Source organism: Aulonocara sp. 'chitande type north' Nkhata Bay, linkage group LG17 (assembly GCF_057382095.1).
Source record: "Aulonocara sp. 'chitande type north' Nkhata Bay isolate Kocher_YH1m ecotype deep benthic linkage group LG17, A_spYH_male_GT1.1, whole genome shotgun sequence".
NCBI lineage: Eukaryota > Metazoa > Chordata > Actinopteri > Cichliformes > Cichlidae > Aulonocara > Aulonocara sp. 'chitande type north' Nkhata Bay.
Window position 1 is genome coordinate 30,186,737 of NC_141360.1, and position 27,972 is coordinate 30,214,708.

At 39.1% G+C, this 27,972-nt stretch overlaps 1 protein-coding gene across 1 annotated transcript in view; it reads right to left on the minus strand.

The window, feature by feature from the left end:
- iqsec3a (IQ motif and Sec7 domain ArfGEF 3a) overlaps positions 1-27,972 on the minus strand; it is a 128,266-nt gene that overhangs the window by 21,485 nt on the left and 78,809 nt on the right. The window contains exons 4-8 of the mRNA XM_086269091.1: positions 25,513-26,810; positions 15,363-15,524; positions 9,398-9,520; positions 4,763-4,929; positions 998-1,137 (exon numbers count right to left, since the gene is read on the minus strand). Coding sequence (XP_086125217.1) covers positions 998-1,137; positions 4,763-4,929; positions 9,398-9,520; positions 15,363-15,524; positions 25,513-26,810 — 1,890 coding nt within the window. The remainder of the gene's footprint in view (positions 1-997; positions 1,138-4,762; positions 4,930-9,397; positions 9,521-15,362; positions 15,525-25,512; positions 26,811-27,972) is intronic.

Genomic DNA, 27,972 nt, shown 5'->3' on the forward strand with positions numbered 1-27,972 from the left:
GGGAACTACATCTGCAGGTTCTTAGTTTCGCTGCCACCCTTTTTGACTGGACAGCAGCTCCAGAAATATGTCTGATAAATTTCATGAGGCATGCTACAATATTTCAGTTGGGACTAAACCGCTAAACCAAACTGCTAGCATGCCCAATGCTATGTCGAGACTTCACTTGGAATAAACTGAACCTGAATTTACTTTTGAAGGAATATCTCAAGTTAACTCTAGTATTTGGGTGCAATGTTTGAAGTGTTGAATAACCAAGCATACATGAGGAAAAATCTGTCTGTCTTGTCTACATTTCATTAAAAAATAAGACAGGGAGGCCTTCAGCTTTGATCGGATTCAAACAGAAGTCTCTTTATTGTTGCAGCTTTTAAAAAAAAAAAACCTTCCAGTGTTACAAGCCAGCACAGACAGTACATTCCTATATGAATCAGTGTAATTAGTCAGTTATAAAGCTAAAGACTGCCTTTCTGTCTGCCAGGTCTACTGCCTTCAGACGTGTTCAGTCTGAAACAGACAAAACTGTACCAAGTGTCTCTGAAGTTGAGTTTTAACTAAAGAACCTCCAGAGTTATGTTCAAATACATATTTCAGTTCATGTGCAATGAGGTTGCATTAAAGTCTTTTAACCTTAAACTGTTAAAAAATGAGTCTAATGATAGCGGTGGTTAATGATGTATCTAGCTCGCGTAATGACCTGAGGTAATGATTGAGCTGCTGATGAGACATTTAATGACTAATAAATGTGCTCTGTTAAAGCCACTAAGGCTAGGTGATAGTGATAAGAGCTTGACTAATGAGCGAGTGACTTGGCATGGAGTTAACAAGTGTGTCTTTCTGTGTGCGTACGCAGTCATATTCACATTTGGCAATCAGTTCAGTGACTACATTATGTGTCATTTTTGTGTAAAGTCACTCATCTTTGAGAGAATTAATCCAACTAAAAAAAAAACAGAATCTATAGCAAGCGTTCTCAGATATATTAGTGTGTCCTTACTGTTTTCATGCCTACGATGGACTGCTCAACCTTGGAAACGTAGGTGACATGGTCTTCGTTGGAGCGCAGCTCTCTCTGTTGTATTCTTTCATAGATTCCCACCACCATGTCTCTGGGGATATCTGCTCCATCATCCACACCTAAGACAGGAAGAGGCTGATTACTCATAAATACACACACGCTTTACAACACGGTTGCTTTACAGGATATGGAGTCATTGCTTTTTTTTTAACAGTGGCAGATGAACAAAAAGTGTGTCTACGCTGGCATAAATATAAATAGCAAAAAATGCAACTACTTTGTGTGCATGCTACATTTCTTTGTTCTGCTTCTTCATTTGATTTGTGCAAAAATTGGAAAAATGAATAGCGCTTCCTCGCTCTGTCCCCTCATGTGTCCTTCTGACGCTTTCTTTTTTCCTTTCATCGTCTCCATTAAGTAATGACAGAAAGCCCCGTGAAAGGAGGTTAATTGGCAAGCGAAAGGTTAAGACCCAGCCTCATCTCTTGGAAGATTTTCTGTCTGGAACACAGTGCAGTTCAAGGCCGTGACATTTTGGAGCAGGTAAAGCTGCATGTCATTAGGCTGAAAGGTTGCCCTCGAGATGCTCCCCATTATATCGATACAGCTGCACCACACTGTGTGGTACATTGAACCTTCAATGGGGCAGGATGTGTTTGGAGAAAATGAAGCTGCCACAAGTGACGGCGGTGTCAGTGAGGCACCCGGGGACACCGCTGAGACATCACTGCACATAATGGAGTCAGGGGGAGAGAAAGAGATGACCAGAGGGAAAAGTGCGTAAACTGTCACATTAATAAGCAGCATTTTTTTTGCTGTTAATTGTCTCGTGTTCTCTCTTTTTCTTTGCCACTTTTTAGGATTTTAAATAGTGTTTTTAGCCTTGCTAGCAGCAACCACTTTGAGCCAATCCGGAGTAGCTCAATAACAATTAAATTGATTGAAATGACATTATGTGTACTTTTTTTAATAGTAGTTTTTTTTTTTAAAATGCACTTTAAAAAATAAAGCCAAGGTGGACGTAGCTTAGACCTGCTTTCTATGCAAAGGCTACCAGATGGTGATAGTTATGACAGTGAAATTACTTTTGGTCATATAAATGTCTATGGGAAAACAGCTATCTGACTTGATCACTATATGATCATCATGACACATAAACCCAGCATTAAAGTGTTTAAATGCTGAGTTTATGTGTCATGATGATCAAAAAATGTAATTCTGTTTTGTAAATCTTGGTCACACTATGTCTTAAAATGGAAGGTTTTCTGTGGTATAAAACCACATGTTCAATGGCTAACGACTTGTCAGACTTTTTACGGTTTATCATCATCATGAAGATGTCAGCATTCTGTTAACACAGCCTTAGAGAGGTGCAAGTATGTAGACTCATACCCGACCCAGACTCCAGGAGTCTGGACAGGAAGTTATTAGTGTTTTTCTGCAAGAGAAAGCAATGCACCACTTTGTAAATAGAGACCGTAGGACAACAACAAACGCTAAATCATTCGGAATGACAAAATACTTTGGTTAATGTGGTTAATAGGGTATGAACATTCTTCAACGAGAACTGAAGGTGAGATTTTCAGTGTTAATCATCTCTGTCAATAGAAATGTGCTAGCTAACCTCAAGGGCTAGAGTGTTTACAGTTGCTTAGCAACTGTAAACACCATAAGCTGATCCAGACAAACCAGTACACATTAGAGGCACTTGTTGTTGTTTTGTGGCCACTATTACCCTAAGCCTCTAATTTCTTTCTTTCTCTCTTTTCTTTGTGAAGAGTGCTCACGTAATCATAATTTTAATCACCCAGAATTAAATATCAGATATGTCACAGATGAGTCAGTGAACAGTTTAGGAGGCTTAAATGAGTGATTCTTATATCAGATATCCTGGGACGAACATCAGTACTGACCACAGTCCTGAACTAAATTTCTCTCCTGAAATTCCTTTAGTCCGAGTCTGACATTACTCATGTTTCCCTTGCAACTCTTTATCTTGTTTTGTGCTCATCATCCTCAAGCTTAAATCTGGCTTTTCATGAGGTGTACTGATTAATGCCAGCCCTCTACAAGAACTTAAGGGAAATGCATGTGCTCTAAAAATACGAGGCCATCCACCAAAAAAAAGAGAAAACAGAAAAGAATCCAATAACTAAGATGTTACAGTTTTTCAGTGAGTTGAGTCACTAGATTAATTAGGCGGGTGTATATTGTGTTGCCCTGTTGTGGATTGCTTTAACACTGACAGTCCGTTTTAATTGAGATAATGAATGTTCTATAGTTCTTCATTACTATTGGTTTCTGGTCCATAATTGCTTTTCACCTTAGCCAATTAGCTGAGTGAACTGCATGTTTTCTTCCATCAATATGTTTGACAGACACAGTGGAAGAGAAAAGAGGAGGAACATAATATAAACAAGTAAAGACAGATGAATAAACAGACAGCGTAATACTGTGACTGAAATCAAAACAAAACAGAAGAATGGATAGGGAGACAAAGAAAAAAACGAGCAGAAGACAAATAGAGCGGCCAAGAGAGAGTGGCGTATCTTAATTTGCATGAGATGTTGAAATTGATTTTCCAACTTAATTTAATTGTGAGGAACAGTCTGGATGAATCTATTAAAGTTGTTCTGCATCGACCTCGGCAATCTCTGATTGATTGCACAGAGTGAGAGCAAAACTATGACGCTCATGTCTCTTTCTCAGCGCTTGCCGAATGAGCATCTGTCTGCATACTGGAGACGAGATTTACAGGTGCTTTCTGTCGGTGCCGCTCTGAGTGACTGTGTAAAGCGAATCAGGCAGGAAGAGAAATGTAACCTAATCTTTATCCCCTGAATTTATGCAGGGAGGTTTGATTGAAACTGTTGGACACTCAGTTCTTCTGAGTCATGTGGGATTGGCTCCACAACAGGAATCTGTACCAGAAGTTACTGGTGAGGCAGAGGATTTAGCAGCTTTCTCATCTAGAGAAATACAAACTTTGCGTGAAAAAAAAAATCTCCTTCTGACTGTTTTAATTTTAGGCCGCATGTAACTCAACTTATGGGATGTTGCTTGTCTCATTCAATGCCCTTGCTCTATAGGCTATATTATATAACGCATAGTGCAACACATAACACAGCATAGATTATAGATTACTGTTCTAGATCTGCACACCCTGCTTGCACTGCATTAGACACCCTTTTATCTTTGGAACTGCCTTAATTCTTCATGGCATTGATTCAACAAGGTGATGGAAACATTTCTCAAGCAACTGCTGCATGTATGGAGGATTAAATCTGCCAAATTCAAAGCAGAAATAAAAAATATGATATAAAAGAATAATAAAATAGTCAAAGTATAAGATGGCAAATTAAAGAAGATTAAAACAAAAGCAATACACACAGTATATTCATAAACTGTACTAACGACATAAAGCTAAAAAGAAAACCAGTGCTTTTTAGTCAACTTTCTTTTTGTGGCCATTATCCTGAGTCTGAAGGAAATTCTTCCTTGTTCCTCCTTGCAAAGACATCAGGTTGGACACAGAAAGCTGAGTATTAGATTTACAACGAGGCCACACTGTCAACTATGCAACTCAAAAACCACCATTCCTCTTCTCAAGCGACCTAAAACATTCACCTACCGGCTTGAGCTGATTATGTCAGGTAATTAATGTCATTATAACTCCCTTAATGCTCATCTTCAGATGCAAGCTGTGCCGTAATGCGACCTCAACGTGACCTTGATGTCCCTTACCTCGTAAATTCCTTATGAAGTCCTCCAACAGCATCTTCCGGTCGGGCTTAATATTCGGGCTGTACATGTCGGTGTTGAGCAGAATGATGGCAAAGGCCAGGATGAAGATGGTGTCTGGATTGTGAAATTGCTGCACCACATCCGGGTTGCACATGCAGTACCGCTGACTGTGGGTGTAAAAGAAAAGGGAAAAACAGGGACAGAAAACAGTAAAACATTACATGTTTTATGTAAGATAGTATAGAATGGGAGTAAAATGAATAAAGTTGGGGGTAAGGATGGTTTATCCATGTAGGAATGACACAGGGTGGGACAGGAAATAGGACATATATAAATATACACAGGAGACACTTTTTAAAACACTGCATGCTATTAAAAATACAACATTAGCATAAGAGTGTCACACTGAAATGAGAGTTATGGCTTTAATTTTGCCGGTGGCTTCACATGAAGCTGTAAGCTGCCCCTCAGCACCAGTGCGTTGGTGAGGTTGTGTGAGCTCTGCTAAAACTCATTTCGCCCACTGGAATGAATACTTATATGGGTCATGCATCACACTAGAAACTGAGGGTGATGTTGCTGACAAAAACAAAGGATTTGACCTTCTTTTTAAGTGTTTCATCCTCTCTGTTACTTGCACTAAGCACCCCAAAATCCTGAAAAGTCAAGTCCTATTCTGCAGTTAATCACTGTCTGACGTTTGCGGGCTTAGTTGGATGAATTTTTTGCAGGTTGTCATTGTGCAGAAGAGAAAATACTTGAATACTGAAATGTGAAATCCCTTACCTAGGCACCTTTTCTGCAAGCAAAGGCTCAGTTTGATTTACTTTCCTAAGTATAAGAAGTGTTGTGCTGGAGTGTAGATTTGTAGATGCCTACACATACATTATATGTGTCTTCCTAGAAGCCTAGAAGGTGGTGTGGTGCAAGAATAACTTCATGGTTAGGTGATGAATAATAGAAAAGAACATCCAACATGTATATGGAAGGCATATATAGATTAAAAAAAGAAGGTGTGTGTAGACCTTGTGGGCTTTCTGTTGAAATATATATATATATATATATATATATATATATATATATATATATATATATATATATATATATATATATATATATATATATATATATATATATATGTACAGTAATCATGAATTAATCACCCCTGCTACAGAGCATTTTTAAGTAAAGATCAGGGGTTAAAGAGCACAGAAAAGGTGCTCTTTAACCCCAATAAATTGTCGAACTGCAATCAGCATTATTCTACAACATAGTTGATAACTGTGTGTGTACAAAGAGTCTGCTAGAACAGTTTGCATTCTGGGAGTAATTTTTAAGGTAGTTAATCCTCCCCTACTTACCCACGTTCTATATAGGCGTGCATGCATGTAGCTTCACGCTTTCTGTGCCAGTTTTGAATGTGCTTTCTAGGGCTCAGTCTCAATGATTACACATGTGCATGTCTAGATATATGTTTGAGTGCCTTAAATGAAATGTTTTGCGTATTTGTGGCATCCCGCATACTGTATTTGCTTTAGTGTGATAATCACAGGGCACACAGATGCTCATTCACATCTCACTGTCTGAAAACCATGACTTGTCAGCAACCAATAATTACACCCTTGTCTGTGAATCCTAATGTTGCACCATGCAGTGAGAAAAACCTCAATTTATGTCGCTTTCTGAGTATGTTGTTACTCTTCACAGATAGGCATGGAAAAATGACTAAGTAAAAAACGAAAATGAGAGGGTAAAATGACATATGATGCTTCTCGCTGAATTGATTTGTCAGTTTTTGGCAATTTAGCTTTTCTTTCAAATTGCCCTGAATGGTGTAATACATCATCATGCGCTCCTTGGGTGGATTTTAGTGCGAAATTATATAAGATGCATGGTCTTCATCGATGAAGACTGTAATATACAGAGCAGATACATAACACAGTGATTACATAGTGAGTAAATATATACAGATATCACACTGTAATACAGGAAGGAAAACATAAGCTGAATATATCTGCAGCATTTGGAGATGATTCATATTTGCTCATTCATTAGTAGACTGACGCAGCAGATACTGAGGCTACTGGGTGTTTTTCACTTTTTCCCCTCGCTGTTTTTCACTGCTGCTTCAAATCCCCTTCACTTACTTTTGAGACTTCTCTCTTTCTGTCTGTGTGTGTGTGTGTGTGTGTGTGTGTGTGTGTGTGTGTGTGTGTGTGTGTGTGTGTGTGTGTGTGTGTGTGTGTGTGTGTGTGTGTTTGGAGGCATTTCAAAGCCTGGGAGCAAGGGAAGGCAGGCACAGAGAGGCAGTGGCGGTTATGCAACGCTGGATATTTATAAACCATCCTCCCTCCTTCCTTTTTCTCCCCTTCTTCCCTTCCTTTTCTAGTCTCTGTCTCCTTAGCTCCTCCTCCCTCCTACTCTCTCCTGCTCCTGATAGCACGCAGAGCCAGCCTGATGTCCAAACATTAGCAGTGCCAACCTCCCTGCCCACTGCTTATGACAATGCAGCCATGTTTCTTCCTATTGGGAACCTTGACAATTGTGGCAGGTGGTTGTTACTCAAGAGGGGCGATGGCAAACAGTTAGCATTAACACACAGAGCCACAGCTGCACCGCAAATTGTCACCCTGTTGCAAATTGTGGCCACAAATTATACATTGCCTCGCTATTCAGATGGAGGAGTGGATTGTCAATTTTTTAGTTCAGCCACACAGAAGGGAAAGAGTAAAATGTGTTATAATCTTCATGTTCAATTAATGTTCATGTATGGCAATCCAAGACTACTCCGCTTTGTGTGTGCCTGTCTCTTTGCATGCACGAATATAAAAGTTCTCTGACTGAACTGTTATATACTTGTTTTTCTGTCCCCTCTTAACCTTGCTTCTCACCCAAAAAAAGACAACAAATTCACATCTTTGCTTTTCTGTATGGTACTTTCTTTAAGAATATTTCACAATCAAAACACTTGTAAACTGCATGAACTGCATCTTAAAGCATTACAACAACAAGTCTGGCCCTGAAGTAATTTCTTGAGTGATGGTATATAATTTGTTTTTGTTTTTTTAAGCTTGTTCTAGTCACACCTAAAGTTACATTTCAGTGGGGAAAAAATGTTGCCAAATGAGGAAAACATAACATTCAAGATGATAAATATTCATATCCTGCTCTTTTGTTGCCTTTATTCTCTCTTCACAACAATGTTTATGAACATAAATAAATATATTAGCCATACATAACTAAAGCTCTCTGTTTTTTGCTTGCTTCTTCAGTAAGAATTGGAAGTTCATTCATTCCCTAGTGACTCTTTCCCTTCCTACACCTGTTTAGCCATCAGTTTTTATCTGCATGACCATGAAACTTCTCCTTGAATTCAGCAGGTTCATTATTAGGTTGTTATCCTGATTTTGTCAATCAGCATTGGTAGTAAGTAGCTAATGGACTTTAGTCCAGTTAGCTGGATAATAAACACTGTTTCTAGTTGAATTTTTAATATGAAGGGTGACTTACATTTAAACATGATCAAAAGTTTTGACTGCTACATACATAATTGTGCACCAAAATACTGTGACCGAACCCACATGTAAGAGGCAAAATCATCCAGGAAAGTCAGCAGAACATGAGTGAAAATGCAGCCAATATCCAAAGAAAGACCTTCAGAAAAATTGCTTAAAAAAATATTAGAGGCAAAATATAAAGAAATACGGGGTGATGGCTCAAGATTTTTCCACAGAACTCAATTCAGCCTGCATGACTTTTTAGAGCTTAAAAGTCAGTTTTCTTTTCTTTTCTTTCCTTTTTGTTATTTATGTTTTAAAAAAAAAAAAAAATAAATAAATAGAAAACCTTAAAAATCATTCCAAAAATCCTTCTTTATCATAGAAGAAAAATATGGTTGCATAGTGTAGTAGTCACATTAACTGGACATTTTAAGTTTTGCAGCTTACACTAGAGTTGATACATACATCTTTAACTATACTTTTAGTCTTGTACTTTTGCTTTTGGAGATGTTACAAAATAGCATCCTAACTTAAATACATGACTATGGCTAGATACCTGAATGAGGAGATGTTTAGGGTGCAGTGAATGGAGTTTTAAAGCAAGACGACACAACTTCAGCTATTTCAGTTAATCATGTCATTGTGACATCACTCACACTTCAATTCTTTCAATATCTTTGATTTTCTTTGAGATATATGTATAAATGAAATATCAGATTCTTTGATAACATGTCAAGCCTATTTTCCCCAAATTCCCAGACTCTCCTGTTACTAAAATTGTGTACTTTGTGGAAGCTGAAGTGACAGTTTCTTCTACTACTTTTAAATTCTGATTCAATTTTAAGGAGCTATTGCACAACTACAATTCCATTTTTTTGTTCTATTATTCATGCCCTCCTCTATTCCCCTGACCACACCGACTTATGGATATTGTAGTGTTTATCTTAGTCTGCAATGCCAAGATGATAGATGAGGTATGAAACAAACTTGATAATAATTACATGTAAAACCAGCAGCCGTAACTCTGTGGAAACAGAAGCTGGTGTGCTCCCAATTTAATGGGCATACCGACTGATAAACATTTTCTTAAAAAAAAACAACAACTTATGTTAAAGGCTAGCTGTACTGTAAGTACCTGAAGGCCTCGATGAGACGTTCCACCTTCTGGGCTTCCCCCTGGACACGAATGTGGGCCTGAAACTTCCTCAGCGCTTCGTCCAGCTCCATGCCTGAGAAATCCATCTCATCCACCACACAACTGTGAAGCACAGAGAGGCAGCGATGAGATAAGCAAAGAGCATAGGAGATAGGAAAATATATTACAATTTATAGCCAAATTCACTAGAGGTTGAGTAGAGGTTGCCCCTTCACTGGTGAGCTGGATGAACGTGTGGATGAACACCCAAGATAAAGGATGCAAAACTCTCACTCATCTGCTTCCCAGTCACAGCACTACTTTGCTTACTGCAGGTATTAGCCACGCACGGACACCAGGGATAAGACTGGGCCCAGCTATCTTCTCGTGCCACAGCTGCCAAGACACACATATACACACACATATGCACACAATGCCTCAGAGCAGAAAATCCTCCTATTACCTGACAACCCAAACTTAATTACTTTAATTAAAAAAGCAAAATATCCTGTCCAATGAGTTCACGGGAGATAAATACAAGAAGGGCAATTTGAAGGTGAAATGAGGTTTGAAGTGGAAGGTGACTTTGGAAATACCATGGGGCAGGGTTAAAGTTTTCCTAGCTGTGATGTTAGGTTGCCTATTGAGGTACAATTATAATTATTTATCCTGCCCATACCAATTCAAGATTAACTAATTAATTAACTCACACTTAGTGGTTGTAGTGTAGTAGTAGTAGGGATTAAATGCTTTAAAGAGAAAAGATAGCGTTGATAGTAAAATCGTCAATAAATAAAATAAGTAGCGGGGTCATGACATTATCCTTTGCCTCTGATCTTTTCTACTTGCAGTACTGCGGGAAATAGGGAGATGCACAGACACACTCTACATTATGATGGATTACTGTGAACAAAGGGAGTTAATGAGGTGAGTACTTGACTGTGACACATGCTGCTCCAGCAGAAAAGCATCAGATAGCTGAGTCTTCAGTCCTGCCATACACATACAGTATAACACACAGCACTGCAGAGAACAGCAAATTCTGCTCACACCGACAACATCACTTCAGTTCTTGATGTCCAGGCTTTGGGGAGGCCAATCCACGACTCATAGCGTTCCCCTTTGCGTGCGTGCGTGCGTGCGTGCATGCGTGTAGTTTTTTCTAACCATGTATGCTTTTACTGCAGTGGCAGTGTGTTTGCGATCATTGTCATGCTGGAAAATGAAGCTGTCGCCAATCAAATGTTAACATTTGTTTTGATAAGACCCATAACACCAATGGATTTACAAGTCAGTGTTAAGTGGTTTAACCAAAAAAACAGCATTCCTACGGAAAAGGTTGGGTAGAAGAAATGGACTGAAAATGGGTTAAAAAGCAGCCAGTCTACAAAGTAAGACAGTTTTCAGTAAACCTGGAGAACTATTTCTAAAGACTACCTTAAAAATGATAAGTCTGGCTCCTTGTAAGCAACATACACAGAAACAATTGCACAGTATTGTGCAAAAGCATTACTAACTGATTTACTGTACATCTCTATCACTACTTACAGCAACACTGCTATCAACTTTATTAATATTAATTCCAATTATTAATTGCAGTAAATCTTGAAATAATTCTGCCAGTCAGCTCATTAGAGCTACTAATAGTGTGTAATGATGTAGAAATTCAAGCCGTACAAGATAAAGAAAAGTTTGTTCTTCTTGTTGACTAACAAGAGAAGCTAGTTTTTTTTAGCAGTGTGTTGCTTCATGCTCCTGTAAAGCACAGAAATAAAGCCCTGGTGTCCTCCCAGGGTGCAACATAACCAACCAAGTGTAAATGAACATAAACAGTGAGTGACATCAAAACTTAAGTGATCTCAGGCGAGAGTCTCCAGGTCAAAAGTGTATTTGTGTCCCCTTTGGGCATTTGAACAGAGACTTAGCTGGCTGGTCAAAAGGCTCCAGGATGCTTTGTGACTTCAGTAATTACTTTACTGATGAATTTCGGGACTCAGTCGCTAGTTTCAGATCAAATCAAGATTTAAACTAAAGCAGGGTATGTTTTACTCTTCAGTTGACAGTTTGGTTTCACTCAGGTAACTTCTCGCTTGGCACATCTAGTTTCAAAAAACCAAGACAAATTTGTTCAGCCTGAAGCCTAACAATGAATCTTGGGTGAAACTTAGCTAAGCCTATCATTTATATACAGTTAATCAGTTGAATGTTAAGCATGATTAAAACATTGTTTCTGTTCCTTTTTCAGCAAATAGAAAGAAGCTGTTACAGCCAAAAAGTTGCTATTTTTTCATATATGATGCACTTTTAAGTTATTTCAGACTGTACACAACTGCATTTCCATGGTTACAATGTTGGTTACATCTTTCAGTCTTTCCTTCTGCTTAAATGTACAGCTAAGCAAATAGAATGCATGGTTTTAGAGAGTGCACAGCACAGATTTTTTTCTGACCTTCATTGCTCAATGCTGCATTAATAGAGATAAGTGTAATTATTAATTGCACTAACTAACAGACAGGTCAAATTGTGCATATTGTCAACAAATTATAGCACTTAGAGAAAAATTAAAGGCTCATAAAAGTTAAGCTCATACTATGTGCAGTGAGCCTGGATTGATCGTCTTCTTTATCAACTCGTCGACTGTCAGACCACCCTGATCGCCCTCTTCATGACTCACTTCCTCGCTCCACCACCTCTCTCTCCCTTCTTCCCTGGCTGTCACTCCTTGTTTATGTAATGTCAGACGAGATGCTCTTTAGCCTAAGTACATCAGCCCTCTCCTCCCCTCTTACATCTCTCCCCATACACTCTGGCATAATTACACATCTGCATGGGAAAACACACGCACACATAAAACACAAACACAAACACACACTATCGTTGACTCGCTTGCAGTGCCTCGGAGAGAAATAGACACATCTGTCTGCAGAACGCCACTTAAACTGTACTTTATGTTTACAAAGCTGCGATGGCAGGTATGCATACAAATACATATGAAAATAAAAAGACATAAAAGGCCAGATGGAGCCATATTTTAAGAAGCCAATGAGTAGATGACAGGCTGAAAACAAGATCTCATTTTTCATGCTAAACAAGTACACCGTGTTATCAGTAAATGAGTCCTTGGGGTGTCCATTTTCTGGCACCCAAATCTATAACCACAAATTGACTTAATTGTCTTGAGACACTTTAACTATTGTTGTTTATGCACCAAGAAATGTGAAGGGAATGAGACTTAGTTTGCTTTATGAGGAGAGGAGGGAGATACCATAACCACATATTGATGCAAGGCTAGGTCACATGCACATACTTGAAAAGTCACATGCTTGCAGACACGTGCACACACGCACGCACGCACGCACACACACACACACACACACACGCACACAGACTCACATATCCACACCGACTCATTCAGGCTCAGTAAATCACCATGAGTGATTTTCACATTAGACTGCTATCCCTCACCCGCTCTCCTGTGACTGCACACTTTATCAAAAGTGCTCTCGCACACTTTTCACTCTATCACGGCCCTCTTCAACATCACTTTCACCCCGAGTGTTGCTGTTTGAGTGCTGCAGGGAAAATATATATATATACCAATATCACCTGCGCTGAGAATATATCTGTGGTGTGAATTTGAGCTTGAAGCCTTAAGAGCATATTCCTGTTAATAAAATGTCTTTGAAACCATGACGGTATCCGTTTGAGGAAATATGGATATTAGATGAGCATGAGCTGGAATGAACAACTTGGTAGAGTGCTATGGAGTGTTTGTCTGACCTTGCAAAGACTAAGCCCGTTCTTGGTTTTGTAACTTGTACAAAAAGGCGGGAGATAAAAAGAAAAATCTTCACAACCTCATTGAGCTGATATGCAAATTTAGACATAATTGGTGAAGCACAGAATTTAACAGAGTAGAGGCAATTAGTGAGATAAAGCAAGGAAGGTGTTGAAAGATGGAAATAGCTGAAGACGAGGACGGGAGAGGGATCTTTGTACTTTAAAAGCAAATAAAAGGCAATAAAGTTAATGACCTGGAATTAATCTTGCAGGGGGAAGTGAGTTTTGTGTGTGTGTGTGTGTGTGTGTGTGTGTGTGTGTGTGTGTGTGTGTGTGTGTGTGTGTGTGTGTGTGTGCGCATATGAAGTTCTTGTTCTCTAAACCCCAAAGTTCATGTGTTTGTTTGTTTTTTTCTTCACTTATCTCATGTATCTATATTGTCTTGCACATAACACTTGTTTTTGAAAAGCATTCATAACCAAAATGCAAATCCATTCAGCTTCCAAATGAGTTTTAGTGGACTGTGAGGTTCTTGAGAGGTTCTTGAGATGAATATACCTGTACACAAAGACCAAGAAATGTCTACATCAAATATTAACGTCAGATGAAAAGAGTCATTTTTCCGATCTTAAAAACAATCGCATGATGGCTTCTGTAACTCTCGAGGAGCTCTGTCAGGACTGGAAAAGCGTCTTCCTGTTATCACAATTATCTGGGCTCGGATTTAAAAAGATGTTATTGATGCCATACAGCTGGAGTTTTAGGATCCTGCATTTTGAAGTGAACCACACAGTGGGAACTCAGATATTTAAAGATATCTAAAAGCCTGATTTTGCTCTCAGGATGATCAGACTAAAGACGCTGCTGTGGTGCACCATGGGAAGTGACCACATGAACCTTCCAGATGAGTAATAAACCACTAGGATATCCTGGTATTAGTTTTTGGTTTAATTTCAGCTATCCTATCGAAATCAAATTGATAGTTTTGTATTATTTAAATAGAATCTAATTATTGGGAAAATGTTAAAAGAGCTACTTTTGGTCTCAGCAGCGAGCCATGTTTTATCTCACTGACAGCCATGGAAAGCTGCCAAGTCGGCACCACAGAGATGGAAAGACTCGGTACACAAACCTGTGCTATGGCCTACATGCAGTGCAAAGACTTTCTGCTGTTAGCAGTTATTATGAAAAGTGGAGACTACACAGAATTAAACTACAGTGATGCTACCTTTACATACACTTTAATGTGTTGCAGCTGACCAGCTAATGAATGCAGCTGTCTTTGCTAGTGATGAAAGCAGTCACAAGGAGTTTTTTTTTCTTATTTCACCTAGTGGCTAGTGATCAAATTACACAGTCTCTATGTGCCTAACATGCAAACTCCACACAAGGACCCTACCTGAGTTTGAGCCCATGACTCTGGCGCTATTACAAACTACTGTATTATCAGTCCATAGATTTCATAAGGAGTCAGCCAAAATGTTTTCACGTAGCATACAAGTAGCTATGGAGAGGAGTGAGCAAGAAACCAAACACTCGAGTCAGACGCAGCCTCTCAATATGCCCAACACGTATCAGTACCAAACACACACACAGATAAAGCAGTGCCTTATCTCCCACACTTCAGTACATCTACCCTATGTCCTGAATGGAAATGGAAGTTTTTGAAATCTCAAAAGTAATATTTATGTTATCAGATCACAGATAAACTGTTCCTTGTTTTTCACTTCTGCTCTATATTAACAACAGTTTTAACATGAATGTGATAAAGATGAGTAAAATGTTATTAGGCCAGGAAAATGTTACTTTTGCTTCATGTCAACCTCCTTTAATTTCTGTAGTAGTTATTGCCCTACAAGTCAACCTACATTTACGAGCTTTACGAAAATCAGACAAGAGCTCATTTTTGAATTTTGGATCTTAGCACTTCAATTTGAGCTTATTTCAGATGTGTTTATGACAATGGAAACTATAATGAAATGACCGCAAAAAAAATCACACATAAGTGGATAGTGAAGTTATAATTTAGGCTTCACAATTGAGTTTTAGAGAATAATAAGACCCCAAGCTAGAGCTGTGCACAGCTTGTACCTAATAAGGCTTCATGAAAAAGGATAGATTACTGGGAAAAGATCCCCCCAAATGATTTGGGGAATCAATATCTGCAGTCCTGTGGGCTACTCACTCTAGGACATCTCTGTTGAAGGGCTTCTTGCTGTTGCCGAGGAACTCTCCAATCATTTGTCGACTCAGGCCCTTTCGCTGTAGCAGAAAGTGGGCAACACCGATGGGCGTGTCTGGGATGAAGCCTCTTGAGATCAGGAACTGAAGGCCCTTGTCAGGGTTACTGAGACAAAAAGGAAAGGGGAAACGTCAGTGAATTAAAGTGAGTTAGTGGTGTGACTTGCATGATGTAGAGTGTAGATATAAACCTTCCAGTGGCCACACTCTACATCTATATTTACAGTCACACTGCATAACTCTTGTGCTATCTGTCAGTGAACTCCTTTCACAACAGAAAACAACAACAGCAACCACTGCGCTGCCAACTTACAGCACATGCTAAATCTGCAAGTCTGGATGAAGATTTGGATCATGTAATAAGGCCAACTTGGTTCTTCTCGCAACAGAAAAGCCTTTTTTCCACCCTGTAGCAGAAAGATAATGGGTGCAGTCACACCATTCTCCAGCTCTGACACACTGCTGTGGAGATAAATCTGGCTATGTGAGACTAGCAGTGGTTTGATGCTGTGCAGCTGCAATATTATTTCTCGAAAAATTGGTGAAATTCATTCAGCTGTGACAGATGATTTTTTCTGTATCATATTGAACCAAAATTAGCAGAATTAAAAAGTCATTTTGTTCAGAACAGCGGTTAGAGACATCGCATATGCCAGTGTGACAGAAATAGGAACAAAAATAACAAAGGTAATCCTTTGTAGCAAAAGTTGTAGGAAGTGTTCAACATCTTTTAATTAGTCGAATAATAACTGGGCTAGAATTTATATCCACAATATATACTGTAAGTATTTCTTTGCAAAGATGAGGATTTTGGTCTGACAATCTATAGTTTCTGGGTTCTTACAGTGAACACCTACAGAGTGTTAGTGTAAATAAACATACAAAAGGCTGTGTATAGTTACTCCCCTGCTGAATTACAACTTTAATTAACAACTACAACACAACACTCTGCTAAATTTAGAGGATATAACAAGAATCACAACTGCCGCCTTAGGAAGCAACTTTAAATCCACACATATACACAGATATAAAATATAGCTCTACCATAGAATTTATTTCACCATGAGAGAAAAAACCCCCTCAAACTTTGACTTTTGCTTACATTTTTCATTCAAATGTGATACAATTTTGATGAATTCATCAGTAAAACCAGACTGGCAATGTTCAAAACGATGCCCTTGTCCACTCATTTGTCACTAGCTTTATAGCAGACACATTTTTTTCAGTATTGAAGTATGCTGTATGAAAAGTAAAGTTTTTAGAGCTATTATACACTTTGTGAATGGCTATTAGTTAATGCTAAGAAACTATGAATTGATTCCAAATTCGTTAGATCACATCAGTGAGGCAGTTAGTATCTAACTTGTTGATGTAATTTATGTGCTCACTAAATGGTCTTATTTCGTTGTTTTTGTGTTTTGTTAGGTTGAAAAATGAAAACAAGGTAAATCACTCCAAAGAACATACTTTGGAACATTAAAACAGCATGTTAATGAGCCATTTCTGGTGGACAATAAATAAGGCTTTTTGTAACAGTGTAACTGGTAATAAAAAAAGTATCTATCCTAGGTCGCTTACTGTGTACAGCAACTAAAACCTAATCACAAAGCTGTTTCTGTAGACATCAGCAACTTAGTGATTCATATTTCTGGTCAATTTTACAAGTGTCTCCTCCTCAAGGTGGCATTTCTGAAAATTTTGCCTATTCTGTTGGTTCGTTTTTTAAAGCATTTTAGTTTTTAGGAATAATTTTAGATCACATCTTAAATTTGAGAAGCATTTAAAGAAGATTTCTAAGACGGTCGAGGCTAATCTGAATTGTTTTAAGTTAATTCGGCACTATATACCCACTTCAGCAGCTCAGTTATTTATGCATTCCATGATATTCTCTCATTTTTCATATTGTATGACAGTTTGGACCCAAGCAGCACCATCTACAATTCAGTCTGTGGTATCCTTATATAACCAATCTTTAAAAATAATGGATAAAAAAAAATCTGTTCGGTGGCATCACTGTCACATTTAAAGAAATATAATCTACTTAGTTTTAAGAGTTTTAATCATTTGTGCTTTCTTAAATTAGTCTTTAAATGTATAAATAGGATGGCCCCAGAGTGTCTTAATAGATATATCCAGAGACAAGATAGTAATCGTATTACTAGGAGCATGGTGAACAGCAACTGCAAGATATCATATCGCAGATCTACATTTAGTCAGTCAGCTTTTTCCATAAAGGCTTGCCATCTGTGGAACACACTTCCAACCGAAATCAAATTGATTACAGACATCAGATCCTTTAAATTGAAGGTTAAAGTTCGGTTAAAGGGAAATCAGAGATGTAGTCATTTTAACTAAAGATTTTTAATCGTACTTTAATTCATTGTCTATTAACTGTAATTGTATCTATGATGTAATTTGGTTTTATGAAAATGTATGTTTTATTGTAAAACTTATCTATTTTGATTGTAAGCCCAATAAGGGACAATTGTTGAAAATTAGCAATAGCTATAAACTTATGTGCGTTACATCAGTTTCATGTTTTGTACTTGGATTATGTTAAACTGCACTGTCCCTTTTAAATAAATAAATTCAAATTCAACTCGAATCTGAATAGTGGGATTTAAAAAGCACACATGCTCAAAGATTTTGCGTCTGTAGCCTTATTTAAACTAGTGCGACTAGTATGCTAGTTTATGGTGGCTAATCTCAAAAAATGTTAACAAGGTTTGTAAAGTTAAATTAGAACTGGGTTTAAACAGACATCACTGCAATACTTTGTCAACTGTATGCTCTACATTTCCTCTGATACAGTATAGTTTAGATATAGATTGTATATAAAGGAACTTCTATACTGATAATTCTGTGGTTTTAGCATTGACTTTATATCCAAGTATCATGGGATCAAGTTTATTTATTTTCACTTTATTTTTACACCAGCAGCTGGTTTAGTCTTAATACTCTGTTGCTCACATATAGCAGCTGCTACTGGCATGGCCATCTGTTACCAAATAAATACTGAAGTATTTTTTAACAGCACTTGTTGGATCACATGTATACTTTGTATTAGTTGTTGGCTAACATGAATTTTTCTTTAATGTACAGTCATTACATTACAGGATACATATTCAAATATAGCCCAAGTTCTAAAATGAATACAACCTCAGAACACATGACCTATGATAACACATGATGTGTAATTATCTATTTAATAAAAAGTACTATAAGCCAAAGAAGCAGTGTGTGAAAAACACAGTTTAACTTATGATTCATCAGCTTTTAGAGCCACCTTTAGGAGCAACACCTTTAAAGAAATGTTTTCTGTATGACTTCATCAGGTTCTCAGATCATTGTAGACTTTTGGCCAACTCATTTTACTTCATTGAGATTTGTGGTCATTCATTTATGTAGGGCTCTCTCAAAAATTAGCTCTCATTTCAATCAGGTTGACTTCTGGGCTTTGACTTGGCCATTGCAACACTATGATACTTTTCTTTTTCAGCTATTCTGTTATAGATTTTCTTCTGGGATTTGGATCATTTGATTGGTGCATGATTACATTATGGACAAACATCTTCACTTCGGTCTCCAGAAGTCTTGAGGTTGGTTCAGATGCAACTTTTACAAACCCAACAATACTTGTTCAGTCTTTTTTAATTTGTACAGTAATGAACATTAACATTTAACATGCTAATGCCTGTAGAATCTAAGATGAAGCTCTTGGATTTTCTTTGCAGTTTCTTTGAACATTGCAAGGTCTGACCTTGGGGTGATTTGCTAATACATGTGCTCCTGGGGGACTGGTCTTGAATGTTTTCCACTTATGAATAATCTTTCTCATTGCAGACTGATGGACTTCAGATTGTTTGGAAATTGTGTTATAGCCCTTTGCAGATAGATGGACAGCAGTAGCTGCTTCTTTAAGATTGCAGCATTATGTTAAAACATACCTGAATGCTCCAGACCAGCAAACCTCCAAAACTTCTGCTTTTATAGAGGTGCTCACACTTGCTAATTATCAATTATTAGCATTTGATTAGCAGCACCTATCTTCTTAGTGGCTTAGTGTTTGTTGTATTTGTATTTAACCTGGTAAGGACTATTTTTACAATTTTTTTTTATTATATCTTGATAGGTAAAATGTTCTTATAATGTGTTTACTCCTTTTCTTAGTTCGCAGTGCTTCATTCTGGTACCTAATGTGTTCAGCTGGTGACTGGTGGTAATTCTTTTAACTCTTTGAAGCATGTAGGTATAAAGTCACTGTTACAGGACGAACACATGGTTACCTCACTATATTGCTCTTTACATATTCCAGAAGAGGGATATAATTCATCAGGCTAACGTATGTAAATGAATGCCAGTATCCCTTGGATACAGAGACAAAAACTCATTTGGGACTGTATGTGTTTAATGCATGAGTAGTGCATGGAAACATTTATTTTACTGAGTGATGAGGTGCACTCACATGCTCATGCATCAGAAAATTGTCGAAATATCTCAGCGGGCCTATGAATCATTGTTTTCAAAAGAGAGTACATCTCCCTGTCCAGCATTCGTTCAGGAGATTCAAGAGCTTTCAGTTGACTACATGGCCAAAGTTATAAATGAATACAGGAGTAATATCTTAACTATTTATAACCATATAGCTGCTCCGGGGAGGCTGCTGCATTATGGTCACAGCTGTCCCACTCCAGTCTTCATACAGTGTTTAAACTACAGCCTTTACATAAGAGAGTGTGTACCAGAGCTAATGGGTTTAGTGAGGCAAGGGCATGACAGAGGGGAGGATAAAGGGCAGAATAGAAAGAGAAGACTGGAAGAGGACCAGACTGAGCAGATGTGCGGGAATGGGAGGGTGAGGACAAAGAGTGAGCACGATGAGCGCAGACTGGACTGCCTGAAAGCATCTGCTGCAACAGCCTCGGCACACTCTCAGCGTCTCAACCTCTCAGCTGAAGGTGCTGTCTCGCCAAATGGATTTGGCAGATATCACTCATTTGATGTTTGCCCAACAACAGATGGATCCCACATGGCGATTATTACTCGTAATCAGAAAAAGATAGGGGGGGGGGGGGACTGCAAAATCATGCAGGAAGTGTAAGATTTGGATTAGCAGTGCAGAATAAGCCTGCACACATCAACTTGTCCAAAGAGCAGTTTTATTCAAAAAGAAATATTAAAGAATCTTTGCAAGCACTATGCTTTTGGTCAAAGGTTTTGCTGCACAGGTAAACTCATTAAGTTTAGATCGTGAAAGCACTGTTGATTCACTCTTGCTTTTTCATCCTTTCATCATGCTGTGGAGTGTTTTGCAATTTATTTTCTTTTCCAGAATGTTCCCTTATCAAATCTGAGCCTTAAGAGCAAAGATGCTATTTTTTTTTAAGATTATATGGGTCAGTATTTTATTTGAGGATTTTTGCAAGATGGTGCCGGATGTTATTCACAGCTAAGAACAGAAACCGTTTTCTTACAAAGTTTAGGCGTGACAAAAAAAAAAAACTGTAAAAGAAGAGCAAGAGCACAACATACACACAGCAAATTGACCCACACCCGTGTAAAGCATGGGGAAGGGAAGCGTAAGTGCCAGACAGGACCCAGATGTCATGCTAAAACAACAACTTCTAAATATAGTGCTACATTCCCAGGCGTCTTTCCCCCTTGCCTCCTCAGAGCAGACATAGTTTTTATTTATTTATTTTTATTTATTTATTTATTTTTATTTTGCAACATCTCGGTGTAGTACGACCTCGCCATAAATACACCTCTCCCTTACCACCTTGATACCCTCTTTTATTGGCCCTCTATTTTATTGCTAATGGACAGATGTGCAGTCAAAACTGTGTTTTATGGGCCCTACAAGAGCTTAAGTGTCAGCACTGCATGTTGCCTATTTCTCCAGATGCACAGATTTCTGTTCCATTACTAACCAGTGACAGGTTGATGGCCGGTTAGCACCCCTGTGCATTTCTCTGAGTGGAAACACGATTGTGTGTTGTACCTGTAAACGCTTCAAAACCCCAAATCATTAACAAGGACCCACTGTTGCACCAAACTGCTCGTGTCCATCAAGCATGCTTTTGCAGAGCTTTTGCAGTCACATGCCTGCTTTTACCGTCCTTAGGTTGGTTGGTTGTTAAAGCACAAGTTTGCTACTTTTTACAACATATACACACACAGATGACACGTTGTGTTTATTTATCTATTTAAGAGAAAGCATTTGATAGCACTTGTTACAAAGCATTTTTTGTTCTAATGAAATAGGTTCACAGTTTTTTTAAAAAGCAGTATGGCCTGTCTTATTCTCTAAATATTGGGAGCAAATGAGGGTAAAAGGTGTTGGGTTCTGTGAGAAATTAAAACTGCTTCCTCTGTTTGACCATCTGGATTTCAGCGTTTGTAATCATGTGCTGGGTCATTTAGCACTGAGGGTAGAATGTTAATACAGGAAAGGTTTGTGTATGCCCAAGTAAACAAACAAGACCCCCCCTTGTGGAGTCCTCGCCTACTGATTGGCAGAAACCCTCTTGTGGAATTGCTGTGTTAATTAGCCTTGCTTGATATGTCTGTCTCACATGCTCACTCTTCACATCACTGATAAATCTCACATGTCGCCATTTCTTCAATTTGAAAAGCAGTTACGGGTCTCCATTTTTATGCAAGCTGGGCCTCCTCTGAGGTCCAATCAATACTTTCACTACACCAGAATGTATGCGCGGGGAAAAGTGAAATAAGGACATGTCTAACTGAGCCGTATTAAGCTGAGAAGTCATGCATCCAAAAGAGAAATCTACTCAGGAATCTGTCATTAATGTCACACATCCTCCTGTCTCCTCTTTGCACATTTCCCTGTTGAAGACTTTCTACCAGCTCCCTTGTGTGATGGCAGTGTCCTTGGCACACACTCTCCTCACATAATGGAGTCATTGTCATTCCAGCCACACACAAGGTGGAAACTTTATCAAGTGGTCTTTCTCTCAAGCTTTTCCCTGCGCTACCTTTTTGTGTCTCTTTCAGTTCCTCTCTGTTGCTTTTGCACTACATTTCCATCACTCACTTGTCTTGCCTTTTTATTCTAGTATGCACACATACAAACACACACACGCACGCATGCACGCATGCATGCATGCACACACCAATGTTTGGAATTTCCTCTGTTTAATTTACTTTCTACACCAACACTTCTTACTCCCCTTGGAAAGGTGATGCATTGACCCCCCGCTGCAAGACAAACACAGACCAGTGCACACTCACTGTTTACACTACCCAGTTGGATGCATATTTGTAAGCCTTTTCTGTCTGCATGATCAAGCAATACCTAAAGTTTTAGCCCAAAGCAAACAGCCCTATTTAAGATGCAAAGGATACAACAGCAAAGGTATTAGAAGAAGGATACGAACTGGTGGAACTAATAAGCCACAAGCCAGATTTCCCTGCCTCTCCCTACCTTTTTTTTTTTTTTTTGCTCCTAATTCATCATTCTATCTCTCTCTTTCCTCTCAGCCAATTTATTAAAAGTCAGCTTATCTTTCGAGGTGTTTGATCAAAAGACGATGACTGAAAGGCTACACAAGCTGCGCTCAAAAGTCACAGAGGCTTGTAATCAAACTGGGGGCTGCCATTAAACACTCAGTATCTCAACTGAGCAAACAGATAAATCCTACATCCAGTCTTTTTTCTGCCACTCCACATGCATGTCAGACTAAAACTATCAAAGCAGACATGTTTGAAAAACTGGATTAAATGTAAGTAGCATATCCTACATTCAAAGCCCACCTGTATTGTAACTGGATCTAGCAGGAACACTTTCTACACATAAATAACAGCTTGCCTTATTCACCTGGAATTATATCTATATTGGATTAATCTGCATAATTTATTTGCCAGTGCAGGAAGTGTCAAAGAGGCAATGGGTGGCTGCCATGTTGCATTTTAATGCTAAGAAGACTAAAGGTTGGATTCTTTTGTCACCTGTTTTTAAAATAATGTCGGCCAAAGTCTTCCAGACGCTTTCTCGGGTGTTTTAGTTGCTTAATTCAAGGTACCACACATAGATATTAATAGAAAGGATTTTAAAAACATTGGCACTGGCATTAGAAATGTGTTTACACAGAATGGGTTCCGGGTTTCCACTGAATCAAGCAAAATTGTAGCTCAGGAAAAATAGTTTTTCAGAGGCTTTTAATGTTAATAGTCAGGTGGATTTTCTCATCATAAAAAATGGTCATCAAATTTGGATATATATTGATGTATTAGTTTTAACAGAAACATAATAGAAAGTTGTAAAACAAAAAAAACTAAAACAATTTTAGTTGCAAAGCCATAGCTACATCTAAATCATTTTCACAATGCATTGTTGTCTTGCTCTCTTTACATTGGAGCAATGTCATCCTAAAAGACACTAGTCACTATAGAAAAATTTCAAATACATAATAAAGGTGATCACTCACCTCTAAGTAGACTAGCACTACCTCTTGACCCTTTTACTATGAGTGTCAGGTAATTGGGTTTTTCCTTTAATTTGTCACCAATCACAATATTAATGTGTTCATGTGATGTCTGCTGTTAATCAAAAAGTCAAAGATAAAACTAAATAGTATCGAAATACTAAATAGTATCATTTGTAGCATCGTTTTTTGCTTTCTAAATTTTGGATATTTCCCACATTGGTATTCCTTCTGTGCTCACTCTTCACTAAGAGCACAGCTCGTTCCGTCTCTTGTTTTCATCGTCTCATTCCAGCATTGAGTCAAAGTTAATTGGCTTTATTGTGCACATTTATGGCGCTGCAGAGCTTGGCATTATAAGAAAAAAGATAATGTGTGTTTATGAGCTCCAATCTCGCAAATATGTGTGACATGGCCTAACTGGATGAATATCCTCACAAAATCTCACACCCAAGGGAGGAGAGTGTATTTTCCTTCAGTGCAAGATATTTTGGAAAGCGTGTAGAGCTTCTACAGAAATGGCTGAGGTGGCAGAGAGAAAAATCCAATCCTGCTCGGGCTGAAATGTTAACAAATTTTTCATCCCAGTTCCCAAGGTACTGGTTCACACAATGCTGAAGGAACTTTTAATTACATTCGCAACTTGCAGAAGAATGACTAATGAGAATTTTAGGCTTTGTGGATCGCTGCCATTATTTTGGGGGATTCATCCTTCATGCATTCCAACTAACTGTTACCCAGCAACTCAATCAGCGGTTGAGCTGAGCTTGCTACACGAGTCCAGTTCATTTATTAGAATATGTGGGGTGTTTAGGCCCTTTAGGGTATGCTCTGGGTGAAAGGCTAATAGAGCATATGGTAAATTTCTCTATTTATTAATGCCTTCCAAGTCTGCTGTTGGGTACTTAGCACACAGGGGTCACGTGGTTCCAGACATTTTAAAATGGGATTGCATAGTGGTGCACAAATTAAATATGGGATATTCATTTCCCTTGGTTTGCTGACATTAGCTTTAACTTAAATTCTTCATATGTAAACTTTGTTTATGATTAAATGTTTCAATAATGAATTTACTGGTGGTTGGATGTCACCAAGCACACATCTCCAGGGTTCATTGTTTTGTTTTACTTAATACATAAACACAAGTGCATTCCCCATGCACTGCACTGTTACCTTGGTAACATTTTTTTCTTTCTATTTATCACTGCCATATAACCACCTTGCCCCTGTCTGCAGGGCATTTTGGGAAGTTTTTATCTTGTTTTGACTTTGTCACTCTTCACTAGACAGCGAGGGGAACTGGATTCAGAATGAGAGAAAAGGTGCAACACCCCAGACATAAATAAGCTTTCAGAGCACATTTTGTTTTCTTTTTTTCTTCTTCTTCTGCTGATTTTATGAAGGCACGCAGGAAAATACAACAGAAGTTGCAAATGTGGTTGCAGTATGAATACCAGAGTGTTAATATTGGCAATAACTTGAGCAGATCTGAAAAGAACTATATTACTATGACGTAACTTCAACACCCAACAGTTCACTAATTCAAAAGCTATAAATTATACTGAGATTTCATCAACAAACCGGCAGCTGATTTTAATTTCTGTTACCATAGAACTACAAGCACTAATGAATGAATCTGCTACTCACACATTGAAGAGGTTGAGGCCGATGCGGTAGAGGCGTTTCCTCATGACGTCTGTGGACAGAGTGGGTGATTTACAGCTAGCGGGGTTCTCACAGTGGTAGCGTGGCAGGCTGAGGATCATAGCCTGCAATGCTTCCTTGGACGACGCCTCGGACGTTGAGCGTGCCTCCGTCGATGTGCTGCTGCTGCTCATCTGCTCTGAGCTATAGTCTGCTGTCTCAGAGCCACATCTCTTAACATCCAAAGGCTCCACCGCAGGAGAGCTACCCAGCACTATAGTCTCCTGTGGTGGAGGGGCCACAGTTGGTTCTCTTGGTGGTGGCGGTACCACCACAACAACCTCCTCTGGGCTTTGGGGGAATGCCATCTTATCCAGAGGGGTCAGAGGAGGTTGCTCCATCTCCCCAAGCTCTTCTTCAGAAGGAGGTGGCGCAGGGAATTCAACATCCTGCTCGCTGCCTTCTATCTCTGATTCTGGTGGTGGTGGAGGCTCCTGGGGTGGGGGTGGGAGTTCTTTGGGCTCTGCTAGGATGTCTGCAGGTGGAGGAGGGGGTTCTTGTGAAGGACCGGGTGGGATAGGGGCTGGTGCAGAATTTGCTGTCGTGGAAGTGGTGGTGACAGTGCTGGAGGTTCCTTCTTGTTGGGTGCCACTGTTGAGGGTGACAGAAGTGGATGATTCCCTAACTGAAGATGAAACGCGGAAGTTCTGACTGTCAAACTGCACCGTCACATCTCGAAACGCCATCATCAGCTTGCTTGCATTCCTTGAGAGGTCGGTTGGGTCTACGGAGCCCTGATGAATTACAGAGTCTCGCACGTCCCCACCCCCGCCTTCTCCACCACCTCCAACCCCTGCTGCCGCTGCTGCCGCTGCTGCGCTAAAGGAATCGGCACTGAACTGATAGTTGCCGCCTTCTTGGAGTGAACACATGGTCTTCAGACTCCAGTTGCTGAGTGCATCATCTATAGACTTTGCTAATGACTGGACCTGCTCAGTGAAGGAGTCTTCCAGGTCAGTTAGGGTGCCACCAACCGTGGCAGGCAAAGATGGTGAGCGTACCAGTGGGATGCCTGCCAGGTTACAGCCTTCTGCCAGCGCCCGTTCAGCAGAGAAACCCTCCGTATTTTGCACACGGACCTTGCGCAGGGAGATGCGTCGAGGCAGTCGACTCTCCAGAAGTGAATTGCGGATCTTCTCAAAGTTTTTGCTGAGCTGGTACTGGCGGAAGGCAGTCTGGATCTTGCAGGCAGCACGGCGGGAGATGAGGTGTCCGCCGTATTTGTGCTCTAACATTTCGATCTAAAGAAAATGGAAAGAGACATACAGAGCGAAAATAAATTGGTGAAACATTTCTTTTGTGTCAGTGATAGTAAAAGTGAGGACAGCAATTATTAAGACCAAATATGAGAGTCATAGTTGTATAATAATTTTTAAAACTGCAACGAATACAAGATACATGCGAATAGGTAAAAGAGTATTATTATAATTCGACGTTTTTTTGTAAGTGTACAATGCATATAGGCGTGCATTGGTGGAATACTAATCACGAGGAGATTTAAAGAAAAAATAAGTTAATTTAGTTGGAAAAAGAAAAAAAACATTGCCTATTTTTAGATACTAAAGATCAGCAAATCTAAATAATATTGTCATGGTTCAGTAAATGTATTTTCCATGCTGGTTTTGTTATGTATCCTGAATCTGTAACCACACTAATAGCTGAGTCATGGCATCCAGCTATTTCTTCAGCAAACAGAGCTCATAATCTACATGAAGTCCATAGAGAAGTCTTCCACACAACCTTAAATTGTCTGAAACGGAACAGGCCGTTAATCTTGCCTGTGAAAAATTGCTCAAATGCTGTGGGAAATAGATAGAGATGTAATATAGCCTTCCTCATCTGACAGCAGCTCGAACACTAGATGAAACCTCTTTGAGTTTCCCAGAACAATCAGGGTGTGGGTATCTTTGGAAGTGCCTAGAAAGAGCGCTTATCTTTCAAAGTCCTTTTCATTCGCACCAAATCAATGAATATAATTCTGTTGCTCATCTTACTTTATCAAGGGCATTAATGTGGAGGAGATTTCAGCTTTGAAAGAACAGCACCACCATTTTACAAACAGAACTAGCACGATTTTTGTGAAAGTCTCATTCATGGTGAACGTTTGCCTTGCAGGGACTGAAACACCTACAAAAAGACTCACCCACTTACTCTCATGAGTGAGTGGGTGACTCTTTCAAAAAACAAAACAAAAAAACCCCCACTCAAGACATTTCTACACATGCACTGCAGCCCTGAACTTTTCTAGACATGAAGCTGCGTGTGAGAACACAAGTGTCTCTGTCACTTCACTAGAACAAAGTCCGTGTGACGTCTGATGGAGTCCACGTTGGCATTGTAGCAGCTAATCGCCTGGTGGATTCACAACAAATACATCCTGCCTGCTGCACGTTCCATCAAGCT